This window comes from Bactrocera latifrons, unplaced genomic scaffold (assembly GCF_001853355.1).
Source record: "Bactrocera latifrons isolate USDA-ARS-PBARC rearing strain unplaced genomic scaffold, ASM185335v1 scaffold_160, whole genome shotgun sequence".
Classification (NCBI taxonomy): domain Eukaryota; kingdom Metazoa; phylum Arthropoda; class Insecta; order Diptera; family Tephritidae; genus Bactrocera; species Bactrocera latifrons.
In genome coordinates this window covers 86,169-105,569 of record NW_017535075.1, presented here as the reverse complement: position 1 = coordinate 105,569, position 19,401 = coordinate 86,169, and the positions used below count along the sequence as shown (strand labels likewise).

Sequence of the window (19,401 nt, the reverse complement as noted above, 5' to 3'; positions counted from 1 at the left end):
TTTTTTACATAAGAGCTTTCAATTACTTTGTTACTCAGTCAATAAGATGAATGGCTTTGGTTCTTAAGGACACCTTGTTTTTAATGACACCTTCGTTGGCGATAGCTTGAAAACGGTTTTTACTGTTTATTATTTAAAAAATATATTTTCTTACGCTATTCGAAACTTTTCGATTTTTTTAAAATCATTTAAGCATTCTGATATCGAAAATCAGTCCTCGAAAAAACTTATCGAAAATCTTCTAACAAATATCTCGCCAAGGCAAAACCAATTAGCAGGATTCCAGAAATATGTATGATTCGCTTCTGTAACACTGAAATAGAGTTGATTAGCTCTTGGAGCACTTCTACCTCCTACTCTCTAACCAACTTGTTAATCTCTATACCATCTGATCAAATTTGGCTCGGACTGACCCACTTAAACCTGTTTTTTTTTTTTTGTTTGTTTGTGTGAAGTTTGATCATAGATATATTAATTATGTGTGGGAGCTATTTATTAGCGACGTGAAAAGTGTAGCAATTTTTACCAAAGAAAAACTAAAGCGGATTGGTTTCAAATTTTGTGTTTTCAGTGGAATTACGACTATGTAACCTATAAAAATGTTGCCGAAGGATTTTGGGGGGTTTATTTTGAAAATTATCGTTTTGTTATCAGAAGGATAGCAGAGGATCTCAACATCTCTTATGTATATCGACTCCAAACATTTGGGTTTATGTTTTGTATATAAAGACTTGAATCTTTTATAAACCCAGTCTCAAAACATATGCTTGACAACGTAGCTGAGGACCCTACATTCATCAAACACAACATTAAAAGAGACGAGAAATAGATGTACGAATATGATGTCGAAAATTTCCAACAATTTCCCAGCGAATGACAGAACCGAGAAACAAAGTCGGTCAAAACCACTGTTCATCAACATCATTGTTTTCTTTGAGTACGGTGTTGTGGGCCGTGGACCATGACATCATTCCAATCGGTCTATAAAAACTCGCCAAACACTAAACGGCAGTCATCGTTCATGACTACTTTGTTCTTCACTTCACTATGTGCTTAGCCTAAGCTTCATAACAAATTTAATATACGCGCTTTCTTGAATGCAGACAAATTTGCTTAAATGGTTGTAGAGCGAATCTGGACAAAGGAAAGCAACAAGTGTTTGAATAATTTTCGAAATTTGCTGCTTTGAAGTGTATACCGATACACATAGTTTTAGTAACATACAAACATTAAAGTAAATTTTTTGTTGTAAACAAGATTTGACGTTGCTCAAATGAATATAGTCGGTTACATAACAAAAGCTCGCGTGCAGAAGAAGGGCTGTTGGATGATATTATACCAAGATTTATACATTACAACGGGTCGATTTTTTTCTATGAATTCACATATGTGCGAAAATGCTCTACGGATCATTTTGAACTACTTTGCCAAAGAGACTATATATATCTGAAACGGGTTTCAAGCGATTTTTAAGGCGGACTTTACAAAATCTGAATAATCGGTTGTGTGGAAGATTTGTGACCAATTCCAACAAATGTTTGATAGAATATCAAAATGCAGCTATGTACGTATGAAATTTCATTCGGTCATCTCAAAAATTGACGAAGTAATTATTATAATCGCTGAAAATCCTCGCCCTAAAAAAAAGGTTACCTAAAAATCGTTGGCTTGTAACCGGCTTTTAGTTGTTCAAAATGATCTGCAGAACCTTACCGTTTTCTTGGCTTCCTGTAAATCGACCCGCTCTAGTATACATATGTATCTAGTATACATACACACATTCAGTGCATTTGGACCAAGGCGCACGTGAAGAATGCGAAAAAAAAACAATGCCTGGATGGTTAACACAGCGTACAAATCTACAAAAGTATATTCGCACATATACAAAGAAAGATGAAAAGATCAAAGTGCAGAAATTCAAATGAAAAGTTACAGACACACATTTGCAGGCCACATGGTGGTTACATTAACGAGACAAGAAATCTGTGCACGTATGTATGTATGTATGAATATATGCCAGGATGCGTTCATAGGTGTGTGTTTTTATCAGCAAGAAAGCTTAGTTAGTAATTGTATATATGGTCTTAACCACACACATACACAGCGGTAAGAAGTGCTTCTGCAGGGTACCAAAAAAGTGCTAAATAAGATGAACAATGAAAGTCTGCGCGTATGAGTGTGTGTGTTGGTAAACTTTGTTGGAATAGCCTTTTATGGCATATCGCCATTAAATCACTATTTTCTTACTTATATGGAAACATAATACATTTTTAACATTAATTTAACTTTAATTTAACTTTTTACTTGTGTAAAAAATGTGCACAAAATTTATTTAATGGGCTGGGGAATAGTGGTGAGAGTGTCTTCTACACAGCCGACCTCTTGTTGCTGTTTGCAAAACACGATGATTGTAATTCGAGTGGACTAACAAAGCAAGTGCAGGGTTAAGTCGCCTTAAACAATATGAAAAATAGAAAGAGAATCGAACACACAACTGGTCTAAAGCAAAGAATGATGGAGTACGAAGAAGTTACGCCCGTAAGATTTGATTTGATGGCACTTAGGATTAGAATTAAAACTTTCGATTGCTATTGATAATATAATATTGGAGCATACTAGATTTCCCAAAAACTCCTTGTTGCACAATTTTGGCCTAAGTCAAATCTTGACTACTTCGATCGTTTCATGTTTTGCCACAAATCGCAAACTCGGTCTTATTGCTTTTGCTCAATGGCATATTAAACTTTGAACGTTTGGTTTTTGGATCGATGTTACAACCATATCGAATGCGATTCCAACCATATGACCTCGGTGTTCTTTTAATATGCTTCGGATATTTACTTTTGGCAATGTCACGATATTTTGACAGTATTGTGGTTACGGGAAACAACTAATATGAAAATAATGTTTTATTTCAATTTTGTTTTTACTTTTATTTTTTTCAAATTTTTTTATATATTTTTTTTTTCAAATTTGTTTATAWATATTTTTTATATTTTTTTATACATAGAAAACTCTTCACGATTCTGTAGTGATTGGGCTTTTGCCATGATTAAATATACATACAAAACGAAAAATTTAATTAATCTGTAAGGGATTTCTTAACAATAATTTTTTTTCTTACTGTTTTTATTCTAAGATAAGAATTGATAATTTTTATTTGAGGCGACCTCTTTTTTATGCCAAAACATTTTCAGCTCATTTGGTAAGATATATTATATATAGGATTTTAAGTACAAGCTCTGTTTTAAACCACGTTTAATAAAGCAAAATTAAAAATACTTTATATACTTATAGCAGAGGTTGGGGTACAGATATTGTCAAATGAATCCAAAGCATACGCTAATATTTCATATCTGCTTTCAAAGTGGCCTGGTTTGGAAAGAAGCTCTTAAGGCATTTGATTAAAAGAGAGAAAGTGAGAGTAAAACTGACGCTGTGCTTTAGACGCATACATTGAATTGTATCTTTATATGATCCTAACACTCGTTTTGTTTCTTTGAGATCTCTGTCAATGTTATGCACGTGAATCAGTCCCTCAGTTTTTGAGATATCGATCTGCAATTTTGCATTCCTTCTTTTTTTTCAAAAGAGCTGCTCATATGTCTGAATCGCCAATACCACTATACATATAGCTGTCATACAAACTGATCGTTCAAACTCAAGTTATTATAGGGAAAACTTTTTTCTTTGATAAGTTATCTTCACGAAAATTGGCGCGAATTATTACCAAATGCAAGGGTACCATCTCTGAAGAAATTGTTCACATCGGACCACTATAGCATATAGCTGTCATACAAACTGAGCAATCAAAATCAAGTTCTTGTAGGAATTTTTTTTTTGTGGATAAGATGTCTTCACGAAAATTTGCATGAAATACTTTCAAAGTGAACTGTATAATCTTCGAACTAATAGTTAAGATCGGGCCACTTTAACATATAGCTGTCATACAAATTGGTCGAACAAGATCAAGCTCTTGTTAAAAAAAAATGTTTAATTTGTGTAGGGTATTATTGGCAGAGAAGAAGTAAACGATTTTTAGTAATATTAAATATTTTCCACGAAATACAATGCAAATTGTTCTTATTGTTAATCATTTGCTTTCATTGTATAGGTCTCCCGTGCGTATACGCAACCTTTTTCTTTCCCTTTAGCGATAAAAAAGTAGTATTTCCAGCTAAATAATTTGTCTAAACGACTTTTAACGGTATTTTAGTGTTTTTTTTTTTTTTTTGTGATTTTATTGTACATTCTTACTTTCGTTGTCACCACTGGTGTTTGCATAGGTAAGTGCATATATTAATATACAGTACCTGTATGCAACAGATTTTTTTTAACTCTTCAAATATATTGTCTTTATATAATTGAAGTGCTTCTTTAAAGGTTGAAATATATAATATAATATGGAAAATAACTTATTTTGAGAAAAAAAAATATTTGAGAGAAATTTGAGAAATACTTCCCACAATTTATCCTTTACTTTGTATAACCGCAAGAGACCATTTGCGGAATGACATGTGGCTCGGACAAATATTTGCGAAATAACACAATAAAAGAAGCAAATAGAAACAGTCATGTTGTATGCACACATACATACTTACATATTAATATATATATATATGTATAAAGGACAGGAAATATGTAAATAAATGGTTTCTAAACTAGTGTTTGTGTAGATATTCACAAGTAAGCAAAGGTTAACAGTACAAAAAAAAACCAAACTTTGAGGAAATATTTATGTGGGAACGTCTACGAAGGCATATCAGCGTAGGCGTATCGTACAATTATATACATATACATATATAAACATTGCAAATGTCAAATCAAAAGCTACAAATAATTATGTAAAAAATAACTGTGAATATAAAGTGGGTACATATAAATTTAAGGCATGAGTCCACCAACTACTAATACATACAAACAAAACTTGAAGAGGGAACTATGGATGTGCATGTGTTCGTTCAACATTTTCATATACACACACAAACATACACATTTTTGTATGTATGTATGTACATATATGCGTTTACTTGCCTGCAAGAAGACCTCCATCGTTCTGGAGCTGGCATTCTTAGCCGCTTCGTGTATGGGATAATAACCGTTGTTGCAAGGTGTGCGGGGACATGCTTCGAATTCGGTTATCTGGAAGATACGACAGACATATGCAACACGTATTAAATGGTGTTCAAATGACGCTACACAACAATAACAAAAAAGAAAACAATAATAACCACAACAATAACAATAACTATAATGATGGGGAAATTGTGGTAACAGAAATAATAATTATGAATGATTTAAAAACAAAAAAAAAAAAAAAAAAAAAATGATGAGAGCTTACAAACACAAATATAAATGTGTTAGTGATATACCATATAAGGAAAATATGTAGGAAATGTATGTAAGGTGATATAGAATCGGTTTTATATACAAAAGTACGGTTTGATCTTGCCTATATGTATATAATCGTGTCCACATAGCCTTAATTTACAATCAACACACTTTCATACACACATACAGACACAACACTTTTCTTGAATATCCTTTTTCATTTTCACTTCACACATACATCCACCTTTAGTTGCTTACTCACCAGTATTCTAGCGCACTCCTCGTGATCATAAATGGCGGCCAAGTGCAAAGCTGTACGCCCATGTTCGCCGCCTTGCTTTATATCGATTTCCTTGCGGTATCTGCCCATAACTCGTAGTGCCTGCACATTATTCAATTCAGTTGCTAGATGAATTGGCGCCTGTTTCTTCTCGTTGAGTAGGCCGGTATCGACGGGTCTGTGGTGAGTGTGAGCAGGATGAAAATTAATTATTAAAAGTTGTTCAGACAAGTGTTGGTTATTGTTACTTCAAATAATATATTTTTTTCTTTCAATTTTTTGATACGCCTATTGATTATGATCGATCAGTTTGTATTGAATCTTTATGTTATAATGTTCCGATCTAAAATTTGTTCAGAGATTGTACAGTTCACTTTGAAAGTAATACACGCAAATTTTGTGGGCATAGTTTGTCAAATAAAAAGTTTTTCATATAAGAACTGGATTTTGATCAATGAGTTTGTATGACAGCTATGTGCTATAGTGTTATGTTCTTAACAATTTCATCGGAGATAATACCGTTAGATTTGTTAATAATTCGTGCCAAATTTCGTGAAGATATCTCGTGAAACAAAAAAAATTTTCATACAAAACTTGATTCCGACCGGTCAGTTTGTATGGTAGCTATATGCTATACTTATCCGATATCGGCAATTTTGACAAATGAGAAGCTTTTTGACGAGAAAATAACATGCGTAAAATTTCAGAACGGCATCTCATAAACTGAGAGACTAGTTCGCCTATTTCCAGGAAGACAACGAGCACGTCAAAATCGACTCTGTTCGACATGTTGACCATTTAGATATCTTTAATGGTCGCTGACAGCAGCCCTTTTTAGTTAAGCAGCTTTTAATAACTATCATATATGTAAATATTAATTTTGATATTTTCCGAATCAAAAAGTTTAATCTATAATATTGTCTTTTCTTCAAGTACAATGTTCTACTATCTCATTTACTCTTCAAGTAGAGTCCAAATTTATGTCCATTTAAGCATATTTTAAAAATATTTAAGTATTTACTTCGATACTGATCTGTAATTAATCGATCGGTTACTTCCGATCGACACCCTACGTATTAAGGTTTGTATGCTCATCTCATTATAGTTGAACCACAATTAATTGAATAGCTTTGCAGTGACGCTAAAACTTTCGACATTTCGTTGTTGACGAGGTTAAAATTCTTTGAATCACAGGCCCTTGGTTATCCAGGAAAACTGGTGGGAATTAAAATCAATCGTTTGGGCATATTTCTGATGGGTTTAAGGCGTTTTGTCGATGAACGTCAGATCGATAGCTAAGTTCAATATTTAAGAGCTTTTGAAATTCCAGAATGCTGGTTAAATTCAAACTCCGCCTCAAAGATCAACCTTAATACCTGAAATTACCTAACCTAACCTCAGTGCTTTGAAAAGTCAATGGAATCCTAATGTGAAGCGTGTTAGTGGAACATAGTTTGAGACATTAAATACCTCCATTTTTTTTACAAAATACTGTTAGGGTATTTTCTTATTTTTCCATTTTTATGTTCCCTAAATAATAATCGTAATTTTTTTTTTTAAATTTTCAATAAAAAAGTAACTCTGAAAGTAGGAACCTAAGAAACAGACGCAGCTGAAATCCAATTAACGATTTTCCTTTTATCCAAAATATTCTATATTTTATTGGAACTTTTGTGAAGATTTAAATTTTGGATGTGTTTTACTCAAAAAAAAAATTTGGGTCTATCGATTTTACTTTTCAGTAGAAATTAAGGAGTTTTGTATGCTCGTCGATGAGCGGTGAACAACTTACTTCTAATATGTTGTGCGAGTCAATTTACATATATAGTATATCTACTTACATAGACAGTAGATAACTAAGTGCATCGAACGAATTATTCTCAACTGCCACATGCAGCGGCGTGTTGCCCGCATTGTCTTTAGCGTTGAGATCTGGAAATGCGAAAACACGGCAGTTAATATAATAAACATTCAATCAGAAAATATAGAAGATGCCATTAACACTTTAATATATGTATGTGTACATTTATGTATTTTTACATACATATGAATAATCAACCTACCTGCACGCTGATCATTTATGTAACGCAAAATATTCACACGATTTCGTGCCGCTGCCTGGTGTGCTGCTGTGCGCCCCTTGCTATCCCTTATCGACAAACGTGCATTATCCGACTGATAAAGCCGCTTAAACTCATCCAAATTTCCTGATTCAGCTGCCTATAAGTCAAACGGAAAAATAACAAATTACAGAAATGTAGATATTTGACTGGAAGAAGCTAGGATGAAGGTATGTAATTGTAAAAGAGTTCGTTCGAATACTATAATATAGATTGGGAGTAGTGCTAGCGCACTCAGTACTCTAGTAGCTGTCATGAAGGTGTAAAATTCTTCGGAAATTTATTATTTAATGCTGAGTTGCTTATATGCATTATTTATTCGAGTAAGAAATCGCAAGAGCTTTTCAGTTTACATTATAATCTTATAGCGGAAAAATTAAGGTTCAAAGCAAAATGAAAAGAAATAAATCAAAAAGAGTTTATAAAATGTTAATAAGTACCTTTTGTTCTTCATATTAATTATTTGTTCTCCTACTATAAGGCAACAGTGCGTATAAGCAACCTCTTTTAGTTATTACTCGTTCGCTAACAATAAAAAGTGTTAATTCCAGCTAAATCATTTATCCCAACGATTCTTATTAAGTTTTCATAATAATTTATTGCTTGTTTTACATATATATATATATATATATATATATATATATGAGTTAAGTTATATATATATATACATACACTCGCTTGTACATATATATTTAAATAGATTAGTTCTTACGGAAGGTAATGTACGTATAAATATATTTTCTGACGCTATTTAGCTTATTAAATTTTTGCGTATCGGAATGTTCGAAGTAAAGCATTTCTAGAGATCCCATATTATGCATAATTATATGTATAATATTGGAATAATTTTACTTAAAAGGATTTGTAAGCAAGCGAATAAGATAAGTCTGTGCAAGCTGCTCGATTAAACGTTTGAAACTTGAGTAATTCGTATCTATTTAGCTGCTAATATCAGTTCTTAAAAGATTACGTGGATTTATTGGTTTTAATGAAATCGAATTATTTTATTGTCTTATTAAATTCCAAGCTAATTCTAGAATATTGTCCTAAATTTTCAAGTGGATCCGAGTAATGTTTTCGAAGGTACACTCTCGAGAACTTGTGCGCTCGAGATTAGCTGGGGCTACGTGTGCCGTTTTTAAACGCAGTTTTCTCGAAACTGTGTTTTTGAAGACGGTTGGCAAGATTTCTTGAGAACTACTCAACTAATCTTCATGAAATTTTACACAGGTCTTTGAGATACAATTCTTAAAAACTTGGACAAATATTTTTTTGTATTCTAAATATTTCGAAAAAAAAATTTTCATTAAAATTTTAATTTTTTTGCAAAAAAATGTCTGCCGAAAATCCAATTTTCAGTGGTTTTTCCTTTGTCCAAATAGTAAATTAAAGTTTTAATTAAAACGCATTTCTTTTCACTTTAGATGATTTTGTAAGCAGTTATCTTGCCAGTGCGGGCGCATCTTTTTTCCGAGGGCCCACCGGAAATGGCGTCGCAATGGCCAAGTTTAAAATATTTTTCCCAAAAATTTCAGAATTTCTTTGTTAATTGTAGAATATGTTTGAAACAATAAAAAATTCTAATAAAATATTTAATTTTTCATATGAAAAAAAATTGTTGAATTTAATTTAATTTAAAAAAATATTTGATCGCGTTCTTCAATAACTGATATATCAAAATTATTTATAAAAATTAATTAATAAATACAAAATTAGTTTACTAATAAATGCAAAGTAAGCAAACGAAATTTAATCCTATCTTAGCTATAAATTAGTTAACTGGGTTCAGGCGCCACGGCGGATACGTAATCTTTTCTCATACGATTGCAAGTGAAATTTCTATAATGTTTTCTTAACATATGAATGAGTTCTTATGCAAATATATATGCACACATATATATTCCCAAATTATTTCATATACAAATCTCTTGCACACATTGGTTATTAATACTTCTTTTGTTCTTAGATTTTTGTTCTTACCACGATTGAATTGCCTTTAGAAGAAAGCAAATCATACCCAGGTGCAATAATTAGCTACCAAAAACTTACAAGGGCCGAACATACTAAAACATAATTACAAATTTCTATTACACATACTTAAAGTGCATGTTTCTCCTCTTCGAATAGCTTTTTTAAAGTATATTTTTGTAGCATTCGGAAAGCACATGTGTACATACACTAATAAAAAAGTTATATCCTCGTAAGTGTGATTTGCTGTCGTCGTCGGCCAGTAAGCCCTCAAGACTTCGTTGCTCTCTTGTGTGGCTGATTGGCTATTTGTCAGTTTGTTATTGAAAGTGCTTGTGGCAAATTATAAAAAAAAAAAAAAAATACAACCCACGTGCAGTTAACCGCAAGTGCACTTATTAAAAGCAGCAAACACAAATATATAAAAATGTGTATTAGAGTGGAGCGGTTTCTTGTTTGCTTATGATTTATATATTCGCGAACTAGTCATTCTCTTTTTGAGATATCCTTTAGAAATTTTAGACAAAACTTTTTCTTCCCAGAAAGCTGCTCTTTTGTCATAATCTCCGATATCGGATTACTATAGCATATAGCTGGCATACAAGCCGACAGATCAAAATCAGCTACTTGTAGAGAAAACGTGTTTATTACAAGATATCTTCACGAAATTTGGCACAGATAATTTTGCACTGCCCTACTATACAATACTACAATCTTTGCAAATGAAATTTATATTACAATGTTTTTCAACTATTTTAAAAGCGGTCGAAAGTAGGCTGCAATAATGACGAAATTAAGACAGAATTGTATGAAAGTGTTCAAAATATTATGTTTTTGTGTTGAAGTGACCAATATGGCTCACTGTTGTACATTAATATTCTTCTATTGTTACTTAGAATTGAATTATGACTCACCCTCTGAGGTTAGCATAGGAAAAGCAGTTCTTTGCAATATTTTCTTTGCGATCCACTCTAATGCAATTGCAGCCACATAAACTTGAATGCAATGCTGTCATTAAATAAAGTTCAGGCCAGAGAGAAACGAAGTGAAATGATTATACAAATTATGAAAAAATAAAACGGAAGGAAAAAATGAAATTAAATACAAACCATTTATTAAATTTAATAGCAAGATTATTCAGTCCCAAAAGTTCAAAACAATGAGAGATTTCCTTTTGTAAATGCAACATTGCTCAAAAAGATTGGCTAAAAATTGCGAGTGTTCTCTCTGCATATTAAAGGCATTTTTTGCATTCGGAAATATTATCTGATCCATATTTATAGGGTAGTCGAAAAAGCATTTTTGTATTTCTAATCAATGTTCGACTTATTTTTTTTTTTTTTTTTTTTTTTTTTTTTTTTTTTCTTTATATATTTTTCTTTTTTTTTTTTTTTTTTTTTTTTTTTATTTATAACGGACTTTAATGAACCAATTAGGTACTATTTTGTTCGAATAGGTTTTAACATTTTTACGATAGCGGCATTATTCCATCAGTGTGTATCCCAAACATCGTGCTTCTTTTTGTAGCCAGCCTTTTTTAAATGGCTCAAAACCGTTTGATGATGAATGTTAAATTTCATAGCGATGTCATGGCTGATTATTTGACGGTCCTGGTCAATATTTTCCATAATTTCATCGACTTTTTCATCGATAAGTCGACCAGAGCGAGGTGCATCTTTCACATCGAATTTCCAGAACGGAAGCCAGCGAATCAGCGACGGCACTATTTCTTTCACATTTGTTGAGTGGTGTTATTATGTATATGCACACATGAGTGTGGAATTTTTACAGTTACTTAAAGTTGCCAACGGTAAATGCCTTTACTTGGCTTACAAGCTGCAGTTGACAGTTTGTCCACATAACTACACTAACACTTTTCAGTGACCTTATACATTTTATATTATTTATGGTAGTTTTCAAATGATTTTCTTGTTGGTGAAATGATAAATCGAAAGCTAACAAATGAAATGAAAAACGATGAAATGCTGGCGACAGTGGTAATCGAAACGAAATAAATACAGGACCTGGGAAATGAGCAGTAATCTATACTATGCAGTGATAATGCTTTAACGCTTTGTGTGTAAGAAAAAATTTCATGAAAAGTTTTGTTGGTTTGAATGGGAAGAATCTAACACATACAGTATAGTGATCAAATCTTATTTTGATCTAATTTTTCAGAGTTTGCGTATTGTTTTTAAATAGCTGATCTTTCTGTTAGAGAAGCCTAGCCATGAGACCATGCTACCAAGATCAACTGATTATTATCACATCAATAAAATAAAGGAATTGGTGCATGAGAATCGTCAGAGATTTTACTGCCACCGTTGATATATCGGAAAGAACAGTGAGAAAGATCATGTGAGCATAAGAGAAGTAAAAGTACCACCAAGCCATATAGCAGGACGAGTATAATGAATGTCTTTTAGAGTTTGCTCTTTGTTCGTCGAGAGAGGACTTTACTCTCAATCGCCTACTAGTTATTTCCGAAGTAGCACCTGTTGGCAAGAGTTATTTTGCATTGGATTTCGAGGCTGACATTATTGCTGTTAACACTGGCTTCAAGTGGGACGAAATTATCTACTACTTCGAAGTTATTACAGTCAACAGTCTAGACGCGACTGCGACGGCAGGAGATTTTGTCTTACCCTCGTTCTCTCGTTCGAGACTGTTGTTTGGCGGCATTTTTTGCCGCTTTTTGATAAATTAATGTTAGTTAAGAAATTAAGCTGGAAAATACCGATGGTAGCACCAGTCACTACAGAGTCTGAGAGGGCATATACTTAAAAACAAAAAAAAAGCCTTACTACTACCTTTTTCAATTCAAAAGCTAGAGGCAATGTCTTCTTAAATTCGAAAGCCGGGTACGTATATAGGCAAGATCCATTTCGCACTAAGCGCCGTTAATAATAAAAATTAAAATATTTGGGAAACACGCAATTCAAATAAGATCTATGAAATATCCTTGACTAGGTCCGTCGTGTTGCACTGTGAACCAAACTATTCAGTTTCTAGTGAAAAAATTCCGAACACGTCTAGAGTTAAAAAAAGTACATTGATCGGCTCCTTAGATCTTCCAATTGTCTTCTCCTGACTTCTTCTGGTGGGTTTATTTGAAAACAAACAGCAATTTTAAAGCACTGCCTAGCTAATAAAAAATGCAGCAACGGAACGACGTGACAACACTTTTTTATACAACAAAATTGAAGAATTTTGATATTCGCCCATTTTTTGTGGTTTTCATGCAGCTTCGTACCCAAGGACTGGTGTTGATTGCGTTTCTGCATATGTGATATACAATATATATATGTATATACATATATATTTATACGAGTATGTACTACAAGTACATATTACATGATAGTAGAAGTTGAGTTTAGCGTTCATTTGCCTCCGGAACTTCTTTTTTTCATATTCTCTCGCATTCCTTTTTTCTCCCATACGGAGAGTGCCGTAAGCCAGTTCAATGCTGCACTAACGAGGCTGAAAACAGAGTTGTGTAATTGAAGTCACTGCCATTAGTTACTAAGTGCGGTTATTTACCCAACTTGGCTGGCACAGCTGAAAACCTTTGGCCGTTATGTCCCTTCAACGATTGCAACTCTATCTTATCTGTTAGAAATGTAAAGAATTGACTACTACAGGCAATTAAATTGCTATTCTTCGCCTAAGTTGTGTGTGAAAGTTTACAACGGTAATTGTGCGGATCTGATTGATACCTTTATTTTACTTGTATCGTGCATTGTAGATGTTTTGTGTATAAATTTACTCAGACTGGTTCATTTAAAGCACACAAACGGAATCGATAAGGGTCAAAGTCGGTTAAGAATCAACGATGAGTAGCTTTCTATATCTAGCGTGGTGTCATTCGTCCTGAATTTGTTGCATAAGGTCAAACGGGATCAATAAAAAATACTACTTTCCGTTCTGAAGCCTCTACGTGAAGAAACTCATCGGGCTTTTGGGCACTAAATTCATGGATTTTTTAATGGACTCCTGTGCTGTTCTCATTGAGTGTAATCAGCCTTGAAAATACTATTAAGATCATAGGAAAATCTAAATTCAGAACTTCCGTTTCATCCGAACTTGAACAGTTCAAATATCTCCAGAGTAGATAAGCAAGCCAAGGATTAACAATAACAACAATGCCAACCACGAAACCCAGCGCAGAAGGATTCTTGGCAACAAATGCCACTTCGGACTGAGTAAGCAATTGAGAAGTAATGTCCTCCCTCGACGAACAAAGACCAAACTGTATAATTCACTCATTATTCTCGTCCTGCTATATGATGATGGACGACGACAACATCTGATGAGTCGACGTTACGAGTTTTTCGAGAGAAAGGTTTTGCAGACGATTTATAGTCCCTTCCACATCGACAAATATAACAGTTCATGGAACTATAAGCTGTACGAGATATACGACGCCATGGACATAGTTCAGCGAATTAAGCGATTGTGGCTAACTCTGAAAGTATTCGACGCAGTACTCGCCAGGGGAAGCAGAGGAACAGGAAGACCTCCACTTCGTTGAAAAGACCAGTGGAAAAGGACCTGGCTAAACTTGGAATCGTCAATTGGCGCCAAACAGCAAAAAGGAAGAACGATTAGCACCCTATTGCAAACTTGACTAGAATCGCGTAAACGGTGTCTGTACGTGTAAAAAGGTTCTTTGAGTCTTAATCTCATATTTTGTTTAGTACTACCAGCTCTACTATAAGATAAATTTTCTTAACCCCAGCTAATGAATTGAGAAATGAATACGATTTGAGTGAGAACATACGATTCCAAGAGTTGATTCTGAGTTAAGTTTTTAGATATAACTTTCTCGGAAATCGGAGGATCCGAACTCGGTAATTAGTTATTTTGAAGAAGTCCATATGCCAGGATTTTATTTACTCGCTTCAAAAGAGCATTCTGCAAGTATTTTTCCATACCTGGGACTTGAAGATTTTTGGCATTCATCACATATACACTTCTTCAGAGCAAGAATGCTGAACAAAGTGCTGGCTACCATAACACCTGGAGAGGGCTTGGCGTGGAGTTGGACCCAAAAATGCGCTTAGAAATCTAATACGTTCATACAAATGCCCTCAAGTCTAGTCGCATATTGTTCACCTTTATCATATGTAATATGCCGTTACTTGGCGGTAACGTAGGCAACGTCATAAATCATAAATTTCAGCCAAAATTCTTCACTGAACACATCAATCAAATTCGGAGCGACTAAAAAGCAAGAAACACCGTTACAACATATTGCCCTTGTTGTTTCTGTTTTTAACTCCCGGCTCTTCTTACATAACATACGCATGTTATTTGCCCGCCGCTCTAATTGCTTAATGTTATTCCTATTTACCCGAACCCATTCTTCTTTACAATTATCGAAGCGCCTGTATTGTTTTGCTCTTTAAAATTCATGTAATTTGTTTAGCTTTGTTTACCTGCAGAAAATCGTCAGGGCGTATTTTTGGTGTTGCTTGCATCCTTAACATTCGTGTCCACTGTGTCGAGAGTTTTAACGGTGCTGTTATACTTAATTCGGCACCACGTGCACATCCATTAATTAAACAACGTAGTGGCCTTACAACAACATCACGTTTTGATGTATTTTTCATTTTATTGTGTTTTAATTATTTACCTTTTTGTTGTATTTCATTTATTAGTCATTATTTCACCCATTCCTTATTTAAGTTTCGCACCTTTTTTTATTTAATGCACTTGTTCTGAATTTTTATTAATTTTTGTTTATAATTTGTAGAACTGTTTTTTGAAATATGTGTTTTAACTGGTTAATTTTACTGTTACATTAGTTCCTTCACGTCAATTTCGATTTTCTGAGTGAAATATTATTTGCTTATATTCAAAATTTTATGGGCTATATTTTTATAAAGAAATTAAAGATCTTAAAGACTTTCTAATATAAACAAAATATTTTCAAAATTATAATTAAGAAAAAAATGTGAAAAAGTTAAGAGCTTGGCGTAGAATTTTTAGCTGTGCCACGTGTTATTTAATAAATGATTATTTTACCATAATATTTTTTATCCAAAGGGTCCGAAATATGTATATCAACATATCTGTGTATATTTTTCGGTGCATCATATTTTAACAGCGACTCTTGATGCCGTTTAAGGCTTTGGGGTGGCCTTCTTTATCGAAAACACAAATAGCGGAGCATCTAAAAGCGATAAGTTTGTGCATTACGAGTCAGTCAGCTATGGCGCAGAACAAAGAGATCATATTTATATATTTTCAATTTCTTGGAAAGTTACTTTGAAGGGACTCCATACATTTCGGTTAATATTTTAGAAACACGGTGTGCTTAACCACCTGAATTATCCTTATATTAAAAAATTTCATTCCACCCACAACGGAGGTTAAGATGTCAAACTCAAATAATTTAGTTCCGTATCACTCTTTCTTCAACTACTAGAGCGATCCAAGTATCACCACCTTATGGCTACCACTATTCATTTTCCTCGGGCGAATTAACTCCGAAGAGGATGGAAGCTGTGTCAATGACCCATATACTTCATGTGAATTGGCTACGCCAGACTCTAATCATTTCTTTGCATGTTTCCTAACATCCCACTCCCTTTGGAATTCTGCCGAGTTGACAGTCCTTCAATGGATAAGAAAATCCGGGCTCGCTCCAATTATGTAGACCCGACTGTCGTGGGAATAGTGAAGTTTTCTGGTCCTTTTGTTCGATGACTTCGAACAACATGTTCTAGATACTTTGACACAACAAAAACAAGATTTCTGAAATTCACTATTTGGAAAAGGATCATAGTACTCTCGTTTACCGAATCATCGGACCAACTTGATTCAGCATTAAAAAATGGCTTCATTTCACGAAGAAAAAGTGCTCTTGCACCATAGAAAATGAGTCGGATTGGGCTACAAATAAAAGTTTAATTTTTCTCTCCTAATTTCTTACTGCTTTGTGGTTTCGTCTCCTTAGAAAATGACCGAGTTGGTGCATCTGCGATCTTTGAGAGCTTTGATCGCTCGGATAATCAAAGAAACCCCTTTTTGTCTATCGAGTTTGAAAGAGTACTTTACAAATGGAAAACAAAAGATAATTGATTTTTTTCTTTACTTTCTACTGTTCACCAGTATTCATTGCGTTCCGCGGCTATCCTTTGAGCAATAACTTATAACCGAGAGGTCTCAACCTTTATTGGGAATACATCTGTCACTTTATACCGTCACTATAGGTTAAAGGAAATGTTATGCAACAATTTGAAACCATAAATTGTTGCTTTTTCGACTACAATAACAAAATTTTATAGCCTTACACATCTATATACCAGCTGGGACATTTGTGGACAAAAAATAATAACGTCATCATATTAAAGTGCAAAACGTTTTACTTCAATAAAATTTCGAATTGAGTTCACGGTTGTGGAAATAAATTTTTTTTCGCAACATTTTTCGGCACGATTTAATTTCGTTAAGTGCGTAAGGTACGTACCTCTGAGAACAAGCGATTATAAGGGAGTACAAAATGTAGAGCAAAATCTGAGCTCTTGCAACCAAATTATTGCAAGCGCTTGCAGTCAAGCAAATACTTTTACGATTATGCAGCCAAGTTCCACACAATTTGCGGACGGCCTCAGTTATTCTGGCATAATTAAATGCACAAATTTAATTAGAAAATCTCTGTAACTATGACAATTTTAATGTTTTCAGTATTTCCATATCGTCGAAATTACTTGTTGTTGTTGCGCGTAAAATATGCAACTTTGTTTCTTAGTTGTTGCATTCTTTCTTCTTTTCATCGCATGGTAGAACGAAACTCACTCAGCTCGCTGTCACTTCGCATTATGCGGCCAAATTGAAGAGGGTAGATGTTTGGCAGCTTATAAAGCCTATACCTACACACATCTATTTATATATTCAAGAATACATATATACATATACATATGTGTATTAGGGTGCCTTCCACTTTTTTTTTTGTTTTTTTGTTTTTTTTTTTGCAAGCGCTCCCTAAAGTTTTAGTTTTAGCCCCAAAAACAAAAGAAGTTCCATATTTTAACCATGCCGAAATATAAATATATAAAATTGTGTAAAAGTACTCGGACATTCTGTCCTTCCGGAAAAAATTCATGGTGCACCAAACCAAGCATATCGAAAAAAGCAATCTTAAGTTTTGAGCGGGTTTTTCGTAGTTTTTTCGGTTTCGGCTAATTTTTTGTTAATCTCATAAATCTATGTCTCATCGGCAGTTATAATGCTCTCCATAAATGTGGGATCGGAACTCTCACGATCAAGAATATCCAAAGAGACCTGTTTACGGTACTCTTTAAAAAAAAAATCAGCTTTATCAGGAGGAGTTGAGCAAGAATGCGTTTCATACCCAAAATATTCACAATAATTATTCGCAACGATACCACACATAAAATTTGGTTAGAAATACAAAATTTTAAAGAAATTCTTTCAACATGGAAATATCGGATACCCTAATGTATACTTGTATGTGAGTTTGTATCTCAAATAACAAATTCCTTGGCGAATTGGTTCACTTAGCCGTTTGATTCTAGCAATTTAATGACAATGACCATTTTATTCTTGGAAAGTGGAATATTTTGGGGAACAAAAATATTTTTTTGCTATTTATAATAGATTTTTGTTAATAGCTATAATATTTGATTATAGTCAAAGCAACCAAATCGTTCTGCTCCAAATTTATTTATTTTTTTAATTTTTTTCCACACTTGTCAATGTAAAACTTTTTGAATTACCACCTCCACCATGATTTTTGATTCCACAAGCATTGCTCCTAACCTCCTAAGTCTCGTCTTAAACTAGTTTAGGCATACGACTAACTCGTGTGGAAAAATTTGGAAATTTCGAATACCTTCAAATTATTCTGGCATACTTCAATTCTGAAATGATGAACGACCGAGCGAAAGCAATTTCATTTGATCAGCAACCATTTTTAATGCATTTAATAGTCTTCGAAGGAATAGAGTACCTTATATGGAGCCAAACCATCAAATTCAATACAATTTACATAACCTGAAGTGTTACTGTAGAAGTATGAAAGCTTTTTATTTCAACTGTATTTTAGTATTCGAGTATATATGTTTTACTTAAGCTAGCTGTTTTTTCGATTCACCAATCGATAATGTTTGCGCACAAAAAATCGACTTCTATTGCAAACACTCGTGGATTAAATTTATTGTAGTTATTTTCTTCTAAATGTTTATTTATAAACTTTTCAATACGTTAAGCACAATATGAGATAATATTTTATAGCAAGAAATCTGCGCGGAATCTTTTGATGGAACATATTACTATACAATTATTTGAACGAATAAACATCAGCGCCTCTTATAAATAAAATATCGTGTATGTTTACTTTAACTGAAATGTGTGTATTGTAAATGCCTTTTACGTTACTCTTTCTTTTTTGAATTTCTAATTAGATCACCTTTGGTTTGTGATTATTTCGTTGAGCAGTCACGCTTGACACCTTTGTAGCTATCAGTGAGATAATTTAAGCTATTTAAATGCTCAAAGCACAGCAATATAAAAAATATCTCGTAACATTTCTTAATATCAAATTTATATTAAGATTTTTATTAATATGTACATCTCTTCTTCTCTTCTTAATTGGCGTAGACACCGCTTACGCGATTATAGCCGAGTTAACAACAGCGCGCCAGTCGTTTCTTCTTTTCGCTACGTGGCGCCAAT

At 33.5% G+C, this 19,401-nt stretch overlaps 1 protein-coding gene across 1 annotated transcript in view; it reads right to left on the bottom strand.

The window, feature by feature from the left end:
• The window catches only part of LOC108966461 (transient receptor potential cation channel subfamily A member 1), a 46,269-nt gene that overhangs the window by 19,824 nt on the left and 7,044 nt on the right, over positions 1-19,401 (bottom strand). The window contains exons 3-6 of the mRNA XM_018929378.1: positions 7,675-7,831; positions 7,453-7,543; positions 5,594-5,789; positions 5,035-5,142 (exon numbers count right to left, since the gene is read on the bottom strand). Of these exons, the coding sequence (XP_018784923.1) occupies positions 5,035-5,142; positions 5,594-5,789; positions 7,453-7,543; positions 7,675-7,831 (552 nt within the window). The remainder of the gene's footprint in view (positions 1-5,034; positions 5,143-5,593; positions 5,790-7,452; positions 7,544-7,674; positions 7,832-19,401) is intronic.